The 19,734-nt window shown below is 40.5% G+C and overlaps 1 protein-coding gene across 1 annotated transcript in view; it reads right to left on the minus strand.

Annotated features, from left to right (window-relative positions):
• The window catches only part of LOC120234481 (maestro heat-like repeat-containing protein family member 1), an 82,684-nt gene extending 67,862 nt beyond the window's left edge, over positions 1-14,822 (minus strand). The window contains exon 1 of the mRNA XM_039236353.1: positions 14,799-14,822. Within this exon, the coding sequence (XP_039092284.1) occupies positions 14,799-14,822 (24 nt within the window). The remainder of the gene's footprint in view (positions 1-14,798) is intronic.
• Positions 14,823-19,734: the final 4,912 nt, after the last annotated feature.

A 19,734-nucleotide genomic window follows, 5' to 3' on the forward strand; every position in this document is an offset into this window, starting at 1 on the left:
GAGTGCATAACAAGCTTTTAAAACTAACAAGAGACAGAAAGCTAACCAAAATGATGAAACAGAAGAGCTCTCTTCTAAAGAAATTCCAGGAAGAAATGACAGATAAAGAACTGCTCAAAACAGATATAAGCAACATAACTGAACAAGAATTTAGAGCAATAGTCACAAAATTAATCGCTGGGGTTGAGAAAGGCATGGGAGACATCAGAGAAACTATTGCTACAAAGACTATGGAGCTTAAAAATAGTTGTGATGAATTAATAAAGGCTATAAATGAGATGCATAATAAAATGGAGGTGTCCAATGCACAAATTGAAGAGGCAGACAGGAGAATAGGTGAATTAGAAGACACAATTATAGAAAAAGAGGAAGCTGAGAAAAAGAGAGTTAAACTGATCCAGGAACACGAAAGGAGAGTTCGAGAGCTCAGCAATACAATCAAATGGACAATATCCGTATCATAGGAATTCCAGAAGAGAAAGAAAGAGGGAAAGGTGCTGAAGGAGTCCTTGAACAAATTATAGCAGAGAACTTCCCAAACCTGGGAAGGGAAGTAGACGTTGAAATTCAAGAGGCACAGAGAACTCCCCTCAGACATAACTTGAATAGATCTTCTGCACGACATATCATAGTGAAACTGACAAAATATAAGGACAAAGAGAGAATTTTGAAAGCAGCTAGGGAGAAAAGGGCCTTAACATACTAAGGGAAACCTATCAGAGTGGTGACAGACCTATCTACTGAAACTTGGCAGGCCAAAAAGGAATGGCAGGAGATCTTCAATGTGATGAACAGAAAAAATATGCAGCCAAGAATCCTCTATCCAGCAAACCTGTCATTCAGAATAGAAGGAGAGATAAAAGTCTTCCCAAACAAACAAAAATTGAAAGAATTCATCACCACTAAACCAGCCCTACAATAAATCCTGAGGGGGACACTATGAGGGAAATATTGCAAGGAACACAAGGTACCAGAGACACCACCACAAGCATGAATCCTACAAAGAACACAATGACTCTAAATCCTTATTTTTCAATAATAACACTGAATGTAAATGGACTCAATGCTCCAATCAAAAGACATAGGGTAGCAGAATGGATAAAAAACCAAAATCCATCTATTTCCTGTCTATAAGAAATTCATTTTACACATGAGAACACCTTCAGATTGAAAGTAAGGGGATGGAGAAATATATAGATCATGCTACTGGAAATCAAAAGAAAGCTGGAGTAGCTATACTTATATCAGACAAACTGGAATTTAAAGGAAAGGCAGTAACAAGGGATGAAGAAGAGCATTATATAATAATTACAGGGTCTATCCATCAGGAAGGGCTAACAATTATAAATGTCTATGCACCAAACATGGAAGCACCTAAATACATACAACAATTAATCACAAACAGAAACAGTCTTATGGATAAGAATGTGCCAATAGCAGGGGACTTTAATACTCTACTTACCGCAATGAACAAATCAACTAGACAGAAAATCACTACAGAAACAATGGACTTGAAAGACACATTGGACCAGATGGATTTGACAGATATACTTAGAACTCTACATCCTGAGGCCAGGGAATTCACTTTCTTCTGAAGTGCACATGGCACATTCTCCAAGGTAGATCACAAACTGGGACATAAAGCAGCCCTCAATAAATATAAAACAACTGAGATCATACCATGCACACTTTCAGATCACAATGCTATGAAACTTGAAATCAACCACAGGAAGAAGTCTAGAAAACCTCGAAAAACGTGGAAGTTAAAGAACTTCCCTACTAAAGAATGAATGGGCCAATCAGGCAATTAGAGAAGAAATTTAAAAATATATGGAAACAAATTAAAATGAAAATACAACAATCCAAACTCCATGGGATGCAGCAAAGGCAGTCCTAAAAGGAAAGTACATTGCACTCCAGGCCTATTTCAAGAAATTAGAAAAAGCACAAGTACAAAATCTAACAGCGCACCTAAAGGAACTAGAAGGAGAGCAACAAGAGCACCCCAAACCCAGTAGGAAAAGGGAAATAATAAAAATCAGGGCAGAAATAAACAATATAGAATCCAAAACAAAAAAAAGTTGAAAAGATCAATGAAACCAAGAGTTGGTTTTTTGAAAAAATAAACAAAATTGACAAACCCCTAGCCAGGCTTCTCAAAAAGAAAAAAGCATCCAAATAGACAAAATCATGAATGAAAATGGACGTATTACAACTAACCCCTCAGATATACAAGCAATTATCAGGGAATACTATGAAAAATTATATGCCAACAACCTGGACAACTTAGAAGAAATGGACAAATTTCTAAACACACACTCACTACCAAAATTCACATGGGAAGAGATAGAAAATCTGAACAGACCCATAACGAGTGAAGAAATTGAATCAGTTATCAAAAATCTCCCAACAAATAAGAGCCCTGGGCCAGATGGCTTCTCCGGGGAATTCTACCAGACATTTAATACCCATTCTTCTCAAGCTATTCCAAAAAAATAGAAATCAAAGGAAAACTTCCGGACTCATTCTACGAAGCCAGCATCACTTTGATTCCCAAGCCAGACAGAGACCCAGCAAAAAAAGAGAACTACAGGCCAATATCCTTGATGAATACGGATGCAAAAATCCCCAACAAAATACTTGCAAATCTAATTCAACAGCACATAAAAAGAATTATCCACCAAGATCAAGTGGGATTCATTCCTGGGTTACAGGGCTGGTTCAATATTCGCCAATCAATCAATGTGATACATCACATCAACAAAAGAAAAGATAAAAACCATATGATCCTGTTGATAGATGCAGAAAAAGCATTTGACACAATACAGCTTCCCTTCTTAATAAAGACCCTCATGAGAGTCGGGATAGAAGGAAGTTACTTAAACATCATAAAAGCTATCTATGAGAAGCCCTCAGCTAACATCATCCCCAATGGGGCAAAACGGAGAGCTTTCCCCCTGAAATCAGGAACACGACAGGGATGTCTACTCTCACTACTGTTGTTTAAGATAGTGCTGGAAGTCCTAGCATCAGGAATCAGTCAACAAAAGGAAATAAAAGGCATCAGAATTGGCAAAGAAGACGTCAAACTTTGACTTTTCACAGACAATATGATACTCTACATAGAAAACCCGACAGACTGCACCAGAAGCCTACTGGAACTGATCCATGAATTCAGCAAAGTTGCAGGGTACAAAATCAATGTACAGAAATCGGTTGCATTTTTATACACCAATAATGAAGTAACAGAAAGAGAAATCAAGAAACTGATCCCATTCACAATTGCACAAAAAAACCATAAAATACCTAGGAGTAAACTTAACCAAAGATATAGGAGATTTGTATGATGGAAACTATAGAAAACTTACAAAGGAAATTGAAGAAGACACAAAGAAATGGAAAAACATTCCATGCTCCTGGATCAGAAGAATAAATATTGTTAAAATGTCATTACTACCTAAAGCAATCTACACATTCAATGCAATCCCAATCAAAATTGCACGAGCATTCTTCTCAAAGCTAGAACAAACTATCCTAAAATTTGTATGGAACCACAAAAGACCTTGCATAGACAAAGTAATATTGAAGAAGAAAACCAAAACGGGAAGCATCGCTATTCCAGACTTTAGTCTCTACTACAAAGCTGTAATCATCAAGACAATATGGTATTGGCACAAAAACAGACACATAGACCAATGGAATAAATAGAGAACTCAGAATTGGACCCACAAATGTACGGCCAACTAATCTTTGACAAAGCAGGGAAGAGCATCCAATGGAAAAAAGACAGCCTCTTTAACAGATGGTGTTGGGAGAACTGGAAAGTAACCTGCAGAAGAATGAAACTAGATCATTTTCTCACACCATACACAAAAATAAACTAAAAATGGATAAAGGACCTGAATGTGAGACAGGAAACCATCAAAACCCTAGAGAGGAAAGCAGGAAATAACCTCCTTGATCTCAACCGCAGCAATTTCTTACTTGACACATCCCCAAAGGCAAGGGAATCAAGAGCAAAAATGAACTACTGGGCCCTCATCAAGATAAAAGCTTCTGCATGGCAAGGGAAACAATCAATAAAACTAATAGGCAACTGACGGAATGGGAAAAGATAGTTGCAAATGACATATCAGATAAAGGGCTAGAATTCAAAATCTATAAGGAACTCACCAAACACCATGCCCAAAAAACAAACAATCCAGTGAAGAAATGGGCAGAAGACATGAACAGACACTTCTACAAAGAAGACATCCAGATAGCCAACAGACACATAAAATGATGCTCAGCATCCCTCATCATCAGGGAAATACAGATCAAAACCACATTGAGATACCACCTCATGCCAGTCAGAGTGGCTAAAATGAACAAATCAGGAGACTTTAGATGCTGGTGTGGATGTGGAGAAACGGGCCCCCTCCTACACTGTTGGTGGGAATGTAAACTGGTGCAGCCACTCTGGAAAACAGTATGGAGGTTCCTCAAAAATTTAACAATAGAACTCCCCTATGACCTAGCATTAGCACTGCTAGGAATTTACCCACAGGATATAGGAGTGCTGATGCATAGGGGCACATGTACCCCAATGTTCATAGCAGCACTCTCAACAATAGCCTAAACATGGAAAGAGCCGAAGTGTTTATCAAATGATGAATAGATCAGGAAGATGTGGTATATTTATACAATGGAATACAACATGGCAATGAGAAAGAGTGTAATCTGGACATTTGTAGCAACATGGATGGAACTTGAGGGTGTTATGCTGAATGAAATAAGTCAGGCAAAGGAGGACAGCTACCATATGTTTGCATGTATAGATGGATTAGGAGGAAATTAATGCGGGATGAAGTGGGAGAAGAAGGGGAAAAATAGTTGGGGAGAGGGAGGGAGGCAAACCATGAGAGACTCCTGAATGCTGAGAACAAACTGAGGGCTGATGGGGGGTAGGGGAGAAGGGAAGGAGGGTGATGGGCATAGAGGAGGGCACTTGTGGGGATGAGCACTGGGTGTTACATGTAAACCAACTTGACAATAAACTATTTAAGGAAAAATAAAAAGATATATACATAAACATATAATAATAATATGTATATATATACATATACATATAATATGTATATGTATTATTATGTAATATGGCTATATACATATAATGGAATATTACTCAGCCATCAAAAAGAATGAAATCTTGCCATTTGTAACAACATGGATGGAACTAGAGAGTATAATGCTAGGCTAAGTAAGTCAGTCAGAGAAAGACAAAGGCCATATGATTTCACTCCTATGTGGAATTTAAGAAACAAAAACATATGATCATATGAGAGGGGGAAAAAGAGAGAGGCAAACCAGATAACAGACTCTTAAGTATAGAGAAGAAACTGAGGGTTGATGGAGGGAGGCGTGTGAGGGATCAGCTAGATGGCTGATGAGCACTGGGTATAGTACGTAAGTGTTGAATCACTGAATTCTACTTCTGAGACCAACATCGCACTGAATATTACTTAACTAGAATATTAAATAAAATTTCAAAAGATAAATAAATAAATAAAGATTTTAAATAAATAAATAAATAAATATCAACTATGAAATATAATAATCACCACTCATTTGAGGGCGTTAAAACCATGATGGAATGAAAACATTAGACAACACAGCACAAAAGACGAGAAGGATGCGGTTGCAGGCTGATTAAGGAGTATAAGATCCTTATCTTCTTTAGAAAAAAAATAGAGAATTGTTGAACTTTAAACTTTGTTAGAAAAACATAGAGTACAGGATGAAGTGCTCAAAATGTCAGAGTAACAAAATCTGTCTCGGTCTTAAGTTGCATATCTTTATTTCTATATTTTAGTAGTGTGTAGTATTTAAAACATCCAACATTCAACATATTATCTCCTCTCCATCCCAAAATGAATCCCTATCTCTGGGCAGTGCTTAAATCTCAATCATCTTTGACTTCTCTCCCACACCACCCACAGCCGTGCCAGAACAGAGGATTTTACTTAATAAATATCCCTTGAATGGGGCACCTGGGTGGCTCAGTCAAGTAAGCGACTGACTCCTGGTTTTGGCTCAAGTCATGATCTCACAGTTTGTGGGTTTGAGCCCCTCACTGTCATCATGGAGTCTGCTTGGGATTCTCTCTCTTTCTCTCTCTCTCTCAAAATAAATAAATAAATAAACTTAAAAAAAAAAAAACCTTGAATCCATCCCTTCCCTACCCTTACATGGCCACTGCCCTAGTTCATTTCTCATGTTCAGACTCACCTTCTCTCTAGGCCTGACCCTGCTCCAGTCCCCGTTTCTCTCCTCCTTCCCCACACCAGATGGATAGCAGCACTAGAACGAAGCAGTTCAGATGGCAGAGAGGAAGTGTCTCCTGGGAATACTACCCAATTATTGAGAAATAATCACATCTTAGCAACCAAACCTGGAATGCTTACCCCGGAACTAACCCACCAGCTCTGATTCTAAAGAACCTAAGGTGGAATAGAGTGTCCCCTCCCCCAATTATGACTCCTGGAGAGAAATGGCTTTATTATAACTTCTTTAAAATAGCTGATGCATAGTAGCTCTTCAATAAATATGTACTGAGAAAATAAATGAGTGAGTGAACTATTTTTTTCAAACTTGTTATGTTCAATCAAAAGTAAAAAAAATTCTCTTGATACTCAACAATACATAGATATTTGCATACAGTTCATACACATATGTACAATAATTAAAAATAATTTTGAGGACACCTGGGTGGCTCAGTCAGTTGAGCATCCAACGTTGGCTCAGCTCATGATCTCACAGTTCATTAGTTTCAGCCCTGCATCAGGCTCTTGAGGACAGCTCAGAGCCTGGAGCCCACGTCAGATTCTGTGTCTCCCTCTCTCTCTGCCCTCCCCTACTTGTGCTCTCTCTCTCTCTCTCTCTCAAAAATAAATAAACATTAAAAAATGGGGGTGCCTGAGTGACTCGTTCAGCTAAGTATCCAACTTTGGCTCAGGTCGTGATTTCACAGTTTATGAGTTCAAGCCCTACATTGGGCACTGTATGGACAGCTCAGAGCCTGGAGCGTACTTCAGATTCTGTGTCTCCCTCACTCTTTGCCCTTCCCCTGCTCACGCTCTGTCTCTCTTTCTCTTAAAAATAAACATTAACAAAAAATTGCTTTAATAATTAAAAAAATAATAATTTTGTAAGGGCCCCTGGCTGGCTTAGTCAGTAGAGCATGCGACTCTTGATCTCAGAGTTATGAGTTCGAGCCCCATGTTGGGTGTAAAGATTACTTAAAATAAAAGAAAACCTTTAAAAAGTAATAATAATTTCATAAAGTAATATTTAAGGACATGATAAAATGTTAATATTACATTAAGTAAAAAAGGCTACAAAAAGTATGTATCATACTGTTTTTTATATATATCCATATATATTCATATATATTACATATATACATATATCAAGAATATACACATATTTGTGTATATTGTATAAACACACATGTAAGGGCACCTGGGTGGCTTAGTTGGTTGGGTGTCTGATTTCAGCTCAGGTCATGACCTCACAGGTTCGTGAGTTTGAGCCCCACATTGGCCTCTTTGCTGCCAGCACAGAGCCTTCTTCAGATCCTCTGTCTCCCTTTCTTTCTGCCCCTCCCCCACTTGTACTCTCTCAAAAAAAAAAAAATTAAAATCACACACACATAGGGGCGCCTGGGTGGCTCAGTCAGTTAAGCATCCGACTTCGGCTCAGGTCATGATCTCGCGGTCCATGAGCTCGAGCCTCGCATCGGGCTCTGTGTTGACAGCTAGCTCAGAGCCTGGAGTCTGCTTTGGATTCTGTGTCTCCCTCTCTCTGCCCCTCCCTGCTCATACTCACTCCCTCTGTCTCCTAAAAATAAATAAAAACATTAAAAAAATTAAAACACACACACATACACATATATATATTATGTATACACACACACATATATACACATTGACACACACACATATGAGTCCACAGAAAAAATTGGAAGAGCATACATCAAAATGGTAACATATCCAGATGGTAGATTGATAAGGAATTTTTATTTTCTTCTAAGGACTTTTCTATAAATTCCATCCAGTTTAAAATAAACATATGTTACTTTTGTCATCCAAAAAAGATCATTTTTAAGTATGTCCTTTTGAAAATGTAAACAGTTTGACAATTTAGAAAGATGGTCTATCAAAAGCAAGGGGGGTTATAGGTAAAGCCTAATTCAAGTGAGTTCAACAATATGATTTTAGCATTGTCTAATATGATAGGTATTGTAAGGGTATTCAAGATAAATCTAACACGATTGCTGACCTCAAAGAACTTAGTAAAGAACATATGACAATTACAAGACAATACATGAAATATTATAGGCATGTACAATGTTCTGAAAAAAATAGAGATAAGCACATAATTAACTCTGTAAGAGTTAGAGAAGCTTTCAGAAAGAATGGGCTGGTGAGTGTGGTTTATTAGGATGAAAAGTAATAGAGGGGATGATATGGAAGGAGAAGGAAAAGCCCTGAGGCACGAGACAATATGATATGTAAAGGGCAGTACACATAGAACCAGTCAAATAACGTATGATATCTCCAAATGATGATGGTGTCATGAAGCTGTTAAACTAGATATCTTAAAGTGCATTAATGAGTTCAATATTTGGTGGAAGTGTACAAAATACAACTGAGGAGGAAAGACCTTGTTTGCCATGCTGTGGCAATGGGGGATCTTTGAAGGGGGATTATATCAGAGTATCTATGATTTAGAAAAATCACTTGGGTAATGTGGAAGGTGGATTTGAGGAAGACAACACTGCAGGCAGGAGTGAGAAATAATAGTAACCTGACCTGAGGTAGTAGCAGTGGAGATGAAGAGAAAAGAACAGATTACAAAGATACTTTGGAGGTTAAAATAGGCAGAACTAGGCAGTTGATTAGAAAAGGGAAGAGAAGGGATGCCTGGTTGGCTCAGTCGATTGATTGCCTGACTTTGGCTCAAGTCGTGATCTTGTGGTCCCTGGGTTACAGCCCCGTGTTGGGCTCTGTGCTGACAGCTCAGAGCCTGGGGGCTGCTTTGGATTCTGTGTCTCCCTCTCTCTCTGTCCCTCCCCCATTCACACTTGTCTCTTTGTCTCTGTCAAAAATAAATAAACATTTTTCAAATTTAAACAAAAAAGGAAGAAAGAAAGAAAAGGCAAGAGGAAGGAGCACCTGGGTGGCTCAGTTGGTTAAGTGTCCAACTCTAGATTTCGGCTGAGGTCATGATCTCAAGGTTCAGGAGATCAAGCCCTGTGTCAGACTCTGTATTGACAGCATGGTGCCTGCTTGGGATTCTCTCTCTCCCTCTCTCTCTCTCTGTGCCTCCCCTGCCTGTGCATGCACACTCTTTTTCTCAAAATAAATAAATAAACTTAAAAAAAAAAAGGGATGTCTGGGTGGCTCAGTCGGTTAAGTGTCTGACTTCGGCTCAGGTCATAATCTCGCAGTTTGTTGGTTCGAGCCCTGCATCGGGTTCTGTGCTGGCAGTTCAGAGCCTGGAGCCTGTTTCGGATTCTGTGTCTCCCCTTCTCTCTGCCCCTCCCCTGCTCATGCTCTGTCTCTCTCTGTCTCAAAAATAAATAAAAAACTATTAAAAATGAAAAAAAAAAAGAAAGAAAGAAAGGTGAGAGGAAGGGCCAAGGAGAACCAGGAATGTGGAATCACTCCCAGGTTCAGACTTGAATAGGATAAATGGAAAGGAAGAAGTAAAACTGTCTTATCCACAAATGACATGATCTTGTATATGGAAAATCTTCAGAAATCCACTAAAAAAAAAAGCTAGGATTAATAAACAAGTTTGACAAGTTCACAAAATCAATATACAAAAATCAACTGTATTTTACACTAGCAATGAACAATTTGAAAATGAAATTAAGAAAATTAACCCATTCACAGTAAGATCAAAAAGAATAAAATACTTAGGAATAAACTGAACAAAAGAAGTATAAGACTTGTACAAAGAAAACTATAAAACATTTGCTGAGAGAAATTAAAGAAGATTTAAACAAATAGAAAGACATCCCATATTTATGGATCAGAAGACTAAATATAATTAGATGGATATTCTCCCCTAATTGTCTACAGATTCAACACAATCTCTATAAAAATCCCTGTTGCCTTTTTTGTGAAAACTGACAAGCTAATCATAAAATTCATAGAAATGCAATGAATCCCAAAACAATCCTAAAAAATAAAGGTTGGGGTGCCTGGGTGACTCGTTGGTTACTGTCCAACACTTGATTTTGGCTTAGGTCATGATCTCACAGTTCAATTTAGCTGCACATTGGGCTCTGCACTAATAGCACAGAGCCTGTGTGGGATTCTCTCTCCCGTCTCTTTGCTCCTCCCTCTGCTCATGCTCACTCACACAAAACAAATAAATAAACCTTAAAATAAATAACCCTTAAAATAAATAAATAAATAAGAAGGGTTGGAAGACTTATATTTCCCGATTTCAAAACTTACTACAAAGATAATCAAGACAGTGTAGTAGTGGCATAAATATAGACATACAGGTTGATGGAATATAACTGAAAGTCCAGAAATAAACTTTTACATTTATAGTCGATTGATTTTCTACAAAGGTACCAAGAAAATTCAATGGGAAAGAAACCATCTTTTCAACAAATGGTGCTGGGACAGTTGGATAACCTCAGGATGGGGGGATGGATTTATTTGGGCACCTACCTCATACCATACATAAAAACTAGCTCAAATGGGTCACATCTAACCTAAATGTTAGAACAAAAACTTCGGAGAAAACATAGGTGTCAAATTTCTGTGGTCTTGTATTAGGCAGAAAGCAAAAGCACAAAGAGAAAACAAAATGGCAAATTAAAAACTTCGGCACTTCAAAAGACATATCAAGAAAGTGAAAAGACGACCCATAGAATGGGAGAACATATTTACAAATCATATAGATATATGTGACTCATATCCTAAAGAACTCTTACAACTCAATAATAAATACAAACAAAAATAATACATACAAACTCAATTTAAAAATGGGCAAAGTATCTGAATATACATTTCTCCAAAGAAGATATATTAATAACCAATAAGCACATAATAAAAGCACTTAACATCATTAGTCACTAAAAATCAAGAAGACAAAAATAGCGCCTTCTGGCCAAAGATGAGATATTTTGCACATTAATAAAGTTAATAATTGCAATGTATTGAAATACATCAAATGCATTTAAATTCCTGAGTTCATAATGATTCTTTTTAAAACAATTTTTTAAACATTTATTCACTTTTGAGAGACAGAAAGAGACAGTGCGTGAGCAGGGAAGGGGGAGAGAGAGAGGGAGACACAGAATCCAAAGCAGGCTCCAGGCTCCAAGCTGTCAGCACAGAGCCTGACGTGGGGCTCGAACTCACGAACCATGAGATCATGACCTGAGCTGAAGTCAGACGCTTAACTGAATGAGCCGCCCAGGTGCCCCATACCAACATTTTTCAATTCATAATTGATCAACAACTGCTAACATCGCTAAAAAACAAAAAACAAAAAACAAAAAACCAAAGATATCCAGATATGATTTTCTCTGTTTCCCCCCATCTCTAATCTGAATCTGATCAAGCCTCCAGAACGAACTAATTTATAGTAGATACAAAGAACAGAGGGACATGTAAAACAACATCATAAAGCTATAATTAGAAAAATCTAAAATATGAGAAAAAGAGCCTTATTTCTTCAATAAAGAAATCACCAGGGAGAAAAAAAGAGATGAAAGGGGATATCAAAGTTCAAAAATCTGAGAGACAAATCAAACAATCATGAAGTGGGACTTTATTTGGATCCAGGTTCAAACAAACATACTATAAAAAAGACATATTAAGTTGTAAATTTGGAGGTAGAAGAATATTTGATGATATTAAAGAATAATTGTGTGGGGTAATTGGTGTGATAATGGTATTGTGCTTACGTTTTTTAAAAGAAACCTTATCTTTTACAGATATATACTGAGTATTTATGGGTGAAATTATTTAATTCCTGCGATTTGCTTCAAAATAATAAGTGAGGGGAAGAAATGGGTGGGAGTGTATGTGAAACAAGATTGTGAGTTAGTAAATAGTGCATTTAGTGATGGGTACAGGAAGGCTGACTACACTATTTTCTTGACTTCTGTGTATGATTAAAATTTTCCACAATAGAAAGTTTTTCTAAAAATCTACTTCATGACTTTGTAGCAAATAAAAGGATCTGGAGGGCCGATCATCATGGCTGACAGATAACCTTCAAACATTGTTTTTAACTTTTATATTCCCTTTCAATTAATCACACCCAAAAGTACAATACTTAGACCAACAGCCATGGTTCATATGACTTTGCCCACCTACTAGTAATTTACTGAAGTTTCAAGTTTAGAATTAGGAAATGCAAACCTCCAGAGTCCCAAACCTACCCTACAACAGCAGAGGCAACAATCTTAAATGACTCCCTACTAATAAATATGATTGCTTTCCTCTCACCTTGTAGAAATACTTTTAGTCATTATTTTTCATTTTCATTTGTCATGTGTCCAGTATTAGGTGCAAGGATACAAATATTAATAAAGTAGACCCGTAGGGCACCTGGCTGCCTCAGTCAATAGAGCATGCAACTCTTGATCTAGGGGTGGTAAGTTTGAGCCCCATGTTGGGAGGAGAGATTACTTTAAAAAATACAGCAGACCTTTGATTGAATGCTAGATGAATATTTTTGAGTACAAAATGCATTCAAGAAACAGTGCTAAGTAACTGTAACAAATACCCAACCTAACTCTCTCCTAAAGCCAGCTCTACTGGGCACATAAAAATGAACAGAGACGTGGTGCTCACCCTTACATAGTTTAAAAACTGCTAGAGCCCATGAGACAAGAACCCAAACAACCAAGAACAAAAACTGAATGTGATCAGCGGACCAAAGTGATTCAGTCACCAAAGTGGGGAGTGGTGAGTAGTCAAGATTGGCGGGAGCATTTAAGTATTTCGGTAGAATTAGAAACTAGGCTGGAACAGTACAATAGAGCCATTATGTGGAGTTAGGTTAAGGCATCTGAATTTTATTAGGCGGCAGCAGACAGTTGCCTAATGTTACTGAGCAGGGCATCGCACACACAGAACTGTGACTTGGGACAATGCCTCTTGCAGCAAGTGGCAGAGCCCACAGACCACTCGTGGAAGACCAATTCAAGCCTGAACTACATCTTCCAGCTCACAGCACACTCCTACATACATGTGAACAAGCTTAATGACTAACAGATTTACAGCACCTGAGATGGACTTGAAGCTTTTGGAAACCCAGCTCCAGAGTACAGCCTCACCTTCTCAGCATATACAGACCAGCTTTGAATTGCCTCATAGAAAACTTCCTGCCACGGCCTAGGGCAAAGCTTAGCAAACTTTTTCCATAAAAGGGTAAGATAGTAAGTGTCTCAGGTTTTACAGGCCATGTGGTCTGTTACAACTACTCAACTCATTAACACAACTAATGACAACAATATGTAAATGAAGGAACTGAGCTGTGTTCTAATAACGAAGGACTTCGCCCTTGGGCCAGTTTGCCAGCTCCTAGCCTAGAATTTGGAGCCTCTTCCAGAACCCAAGTGACCAATCCAGATACAGATTAGCCTCCAACTCCTTCCAGAAAACTAGCCTCATCCATCAAAGACTAAGAAAGCTCCTTCAGAAGTACAATCTCTCTAGGCCTGAGGGTCCATCTGCCCACTAAAGGACTGGGCCAACTAATTCTCTGCCTAACCTTGTAATGGCTAAACCCCATCAGGCCCACACCACTGTTCTCCTTGCTTACCACCCAAAATACAAGCCCCTCCAAATGTCTACTTACTCTCCCACATCCTCTTTGCCTTTGCTCTTACTGTCTCCTCTCCCTAGAAGGGATGCTCACCTCCTACTCAGTTCACATGTCAATGCCACCTCCTCAGAGAGGTTTTCCCTGGTCCCCCAACCTATCGAAGCTCCCCCAGTTACTCCTGATTACATTTCCATTTTCCATTCTTCATAGCACTTTGTATTCTCTGAAATTATCTTATTTACTATATGTCTTCTCCCATAAAAGTATAAGTTCCATGAGATTGGGAAACTTGCTCATCTTGATCGCTACTGTATTTCTGGCCTAGAGTAGGTCCTCAGTACCTACTTATTAAATAAAATGAACCAATGAATGAGTTGCCATATTTGCTCTGTGCTTCTTCCCTCCAAGTACCCTCTGCCTCCACCCCTTCCAACTTCTCTCCAAGACCTTTGGAAAAGTTTCTGTGTTACAAAAACTTCCCTCTGTCCTCAACTATTTTTTTAAGTGTATTTACTTATTTGAGAGAGAGAGAGATAGCAGGGGAGGGGCAGAGAGAGAGAGACACACACACAGAGAGAGAGAGAGAATCTCAAGCAGGGATTCCACACTGACAGAATGGAGACTGACTCAAGGCTCGAACTACCACAAGATCATGACCTGAGGTGAAATTTAAGAGTTGGATGCTTAACTTACTGAGCCACCCAGGCACCCATATCATCCAATGGAAACCTGAGAACATGATTTCTCCTGTGTGCTCTCAAATGGAAGCCACTTGTTTTCTCCTGTGCTGCACACCTCAGGGTCAGTCATCGCCCCCCCCCCATTATGTCCAGTCTTGTTTAAACACTTTCTGCCCAACCCCACCCCCACTGCCACCCACTCCCTCATTGGGTAAGTCTCTACTCATCCAGTTGAGCCTTGATATCATTGCTCTAAGAAATCTTCCTGGGTACCTGGCCCACACTGCTGTCATCCATGTTACATGCACCCCTCAGACCCTGGAATGTTTTCATTCATGAGAGCATTTTTCATACTGTATTGCAACTATCAGCTTAAGGTATCTGTCTCTTCCTTCATCCCCATCTCCCTAGTGGCCATAAGCTCTGTGGGGGAAGGAACTTATCATAGTGTCTACACATAATAGGCTATCTATCCATAAACATGTATTAAATGAAAGAGGTCATGGGGCACCTGGGTGGCTCAGTTGGTTGGGTGTCTGATTCCTGATTTCAACTCAGGTCATGATCCCAGAGTCGTAGGATCAAGCCCTGTATCAGGTTCCATGATGAGCACAGAACTTCCTTAAGATTCTCTCTCAGGGCACCTGGGTGGCTAAACCAGTTAAGCACCCTCCTCTTGATTTTGGCTCAGGTCATAATCTCACGGTTCATGGGTCTGAGCCCCATGTCTGGCTCTGTGGGATTCTCTGTCCCCCCCCCCTCTCTCTGCCTCTCCCTGACTCACACACACTCTCTCTAAAATAATAAACAAATAAACAAGAAAATAAATGAAAGCAGCCATAAGCTATTTCAACAGTGAGAGAAACTAAACATGATGAAACCTAACAAGAAGCCTCTGTCATGGAACCAGTGAGAAGTGGTAAGGGTCTAGATTGGGCGAGTATGGCAGGAATGAAATGGAGAGCTGAACATGATGCCCCACACTTGTCAATGACATGTCATCTTTCTTGCCAGATCTCTCCTCATCCCTTCTGTTCATCTCAACAGCTGTCACCAGCACCCACCCCTGCCATTGAAGCCAGAAACCTGCCATCTAATCAGAGACCAAACCTCATGTCCAACTCTCCTTCCCCAACCCACTGTTTCCATCTTTGTTCAGACTACCATCATCTTGCACCCCTACCTGTTTCAGGTAAATCTTAAGGGGCCATCAGTCTTCAGGTCTGCCCTTCGTATAACCCTAGAGTATCCCTCCTCCACCGACCTAGAAGAGTGAACTTTTTAATTAATTAATTAATTTTTTACTTTTTAATAATTAATGTTTATTTATTTATTTTGAGAGAAAGAGAGTACACGTGCACACATAAGTAGGGGAGGGACAGTAGAAAGAGGGAGAGAGAGAACTCCAAACAGCCTCCACACTGTCAGCTCAGAGCCCAACATGGGGCTCAATCTCATGAACCATAAGATCATGACTTGAGCTGATATCGAGAGTTGGTCACTTAGCCGACTAAGCCATCCAGGTACCTCTAGAACAGTGAACTTTTTAAAAGTGCAAATCTGAGTGTGTTATTCTCCTAATTAAACCTCTATGATGGTTTCTCATTTCCCATGGCTCTAGTCCAGGGTCCTTAGCATGGCAGCCAAGGATAGCACTCTATGATCCATCATCTTCCAAGGCTCTTCTCCTGCTCCCTCCCTAGCACCTCTTGCCCATAGTGAGTACTATGCTCCCCTTGGCTTCCCTACCTGGGATGGTTTTCCTGGCTGTGTACATGGCAAAAATCCATCATTTTTCAAGATCTAGTTCAAGCATCTCCTCTTGGGAGGTGCTTCGTAATGTCCCTATTCTCCCCTCCCCTCCTTGAGACATTGCAGTTCTCCAAGCAGCCTTCTGCCTTAGCCCTTCATGCCCTATCTGGCACTTTATGTGTTTCCATGAGTTCCCCAGAGTAGGGCCCCATATCTTAGTGTGCTTTGCATCCCCAGTGCCCAGCACAGAGCCTGCACGTAGTGGGCACTCGGTTACCATTTGAAAACTGGCAAGAATCCTAGGAAGCTCTCAAGTTACACCTGGGTGATGGGAGAAATGATCTGCTGCCCCCTCATGGCCATGTGAGGCATTGTCCTAATCACAGAGTCTACCCCACCTTGGGGGGAAAAAAAAAACTGGAGGAAGATGAAGCTGAAAGAGGGGAGGATGGAGAATGGAATTGGATTGAGGTGTTGGTGGGACACCTTTGTCAGCTCCAAAACTGTTCCCATGTCCATGTAAGCTAGGGTGCAAAAGCCAGGTCAGTGCTTCCAAGGAGAGCATATCCTTAGAGTGGGTCTGTCCCCAACACTGAACTGTAAACTCTAAATTATATTTAGAGTATTTGTTTCCATTCATTTTAGTAGGTGATCACTAATTTTTTTCCTCCATTGTTTTAAAACTTGTTTTTCGGGGCGCATGGGTGGCTCAGTTGGTTAAGTATCCCACTTCAGCTCGGGTCATGATCTTGTAGTTCGTGACTTCAAGCCTGATGTCAGGCTCTGTGCTGACAGCACAGTGGCTGGAGCTGCTTCAGATTCTGTGTTTCCCCCCCCCCCTCTCTCTGCCCCTCCCCTACTCATGCTCTGACTCTCCCTCTCAAAAATAAATACAAAACATTAAAATAAATAAATAAATAAAACAGGTATTTTGTTCTTGTACATAGAAAGACTCAATTTGACCACTAGTTTCTCTTGATTTTAATTCAGTTTCCCACTGGCAGGAGATTGTGTCTAGCGTTCTGGGTATCTCTGCTTTCTGCCAAGCTCCAAATACTAGTTAGGATCTTCCACTCCTTACCCCTTCCCACAGCTTCAACAAGTCATGTGACATCATGGCAGGAGAGGGTGACTCCCGGCAAGGAGAATCATTACCTCGCCCATCTTGGGGCTATAGTCTTATTGTCTGCATTTTAACATGTGAAAAATTGTCCAACACCTAACATGAGAAATTGACTTGAGGAAGGAGCTTGGGACTTGGAGATAGAGGTTGGTGAGTGACGTACCCATATAGGTAAAGACTCAGAGCAGCTAAGACAGCCACCTGCAGAGAAACATCACCTCTGACTCATCTTTGAGTCCTTAATGTTTACCACAGAAGGTACTCAGTAAGCATCTAATGTTTGTTACAATATTGAAAGGAGAGAGTACACACACACACACACACACACACACACACACACACAGACACACACACACGAATGGAAAAAAGGGGCAAGGGACCAGAGGCCCAACTTTTTATAGTGTAAAAGATTAGAGCTGCCTGATTACGTTTGCCCCAAATTTAGGGATTCACCCCACTAGAAAGGAAATGCTTTTTTCAATTAACAAATGATCTCTTCTGGGCTTCTAAAGAAGGCCTCCTCCTCTCTTATTTAGTTTCAGTCCACTCATCCTACCCATGAAGAGTTTACTGAACAACTTTTGGAATAGCATCATAAAAACATCATCTCCACGTAAAACCATTGTGCCCTCAAGTGGTTTATAATATACTTGGTGAGGCATGGTACAAATGAAGAAAATTGTTCCTGTCCTCAAGAAGTAGGTCATCTCACTGGAACACAAGGCATCCAACTGCACTTGCCTTTTCAGAATAATTAGAGGACCCCATAATACATGATGAAATAGTTAACCGACAATCATTGGGTGCTAAAAACATGCACTGTACAAAATAAGTTAGGTGGAGCTACCAGGGAAAGCTTCCTGAAGGAGGTTGGATTTGAACTCTCCTAGGCTAGGTAGAAGTAGAAAAGAGAATGGAAAATTTCCTGTCCAGGGGTCTGGAGGGATCCTGGGTCCCAGGGACAGAAGTCTTGTCAAAGTTCCAGAGCTGGGGAGACACAGTATAAGCCAGTCTGCCAGGCCGCATTCTCAGCACAGAGAGTGTGCCACCGGGTCAGAGAGAAAAGTAGAGAGAACAGGAGCGCCTGGGTGGCTTAGTCGGTTAAGCGTCCGACTTTCGCTTAGGTCATGATCTCGCGGTTCGTGGGTTCAAGCCCCGCGTCGGGCTCTGTGCTGACTGCCAGCTCAGAGCCTGGAGCCTATTTCAGAGTCTGTGTCTCCCTCTCTCTCTGACCCTCCCCTGCTCGTGCTGTCTCTCTCTCGCCTAGAAATAAATAAAAATATTAAAAAAAAAAAAAAGAAAAGTAGAGAGAACAAGTGCATACCTTTCAAGATCCCAAACAGTGTGCTTTGCCCTCCGTTTGAATAAGGCCCCCCTTCAACACACCCCATGCCTGTGCAGAGTATAGTGAAGAGCCAGCCAGGCTGACAGTGCCACCTCAGAATGTCATCAGGGACATGGATGGACCTTGAGGGTGTAATGCTGAGCGAAATAAGTCAGGCACAGAAGGACAAATATCATATGTTTGCACGTATAGGAGGATTAGGAGGAACTTGACGGAGGAACAAGGGGGAGAAGAAGGGGGGAAATGGTGGGGGAAAGGGAGAGAGGCAAACCATGAGAGACTCTTGAATGCTGACAAAAACTGAGGACTGATGGATGTGGGGGGGAGGAGGGATGGGCATGGAGGAGGACACTTATGGGGATGAGCACTGAGTGTTATGTGGAAACTAATTTGACAATAAACTATTTGTAAAAAAAATAAATAAATAAAATAAAATAAACAAATATCTGAAATTACTGGAAAAAAAAAAAAAGAATGTCATCAGGGAGGACAGTGCTGGTTCAGAGATGACCGACGGGGTGGGGCACGCTGGGCAATCTGGAGAGCCAGAGTGTCTCAGACAGATGAGGTGGCCATGACTGCCAGGCCCCCCAACCCTCAGGAACAGAGTCCCTTTGGTTCACAGAACTGTGTGACGCTGTTCTGGAGTAACAGTCAACAGCAGGCCAGGTGTGCCCTCCCACCAGATGGAGTGAGAAAGGCTGAATCTTTTCTCCCCACTGCTTGTTTCATCCCAGTCCAGCCACTGCCATACTTCCAATGAACCACCTAAATGCTCCAATCCAAGTGGTCTCTTACCAGCGGAGGGCCAAACTCCTCTGCTCCCACCTAATAATCTCATCTCCCGCTCACCGGCAAACTCCACTCCGTCCGAGGCCCATCCACTCTGTGCAGCAGGTGCTCATGACCAGTTTGGGGACAGCTCTGTCGTACTGTTCTCACCTCCCGAACAGTACAGCAGAAACAAAATCAAGACTGGATGTAGAAGC

This window comes from Hyaena hyaena, unplaced genomic scaffold (assembly GCF_003009895.1).
Source record: "Hyaena hyaena isolate Hyena2069 unplaced genomic scaffold, ASM300989v1 scaffold_108, whole genome shotgun sequence".
NCBI lineage: Eukaryota > Metazoa > Chordata > Mammalia > Carnivora > Hyaenidae > Hyaena > Hyaena hyaena.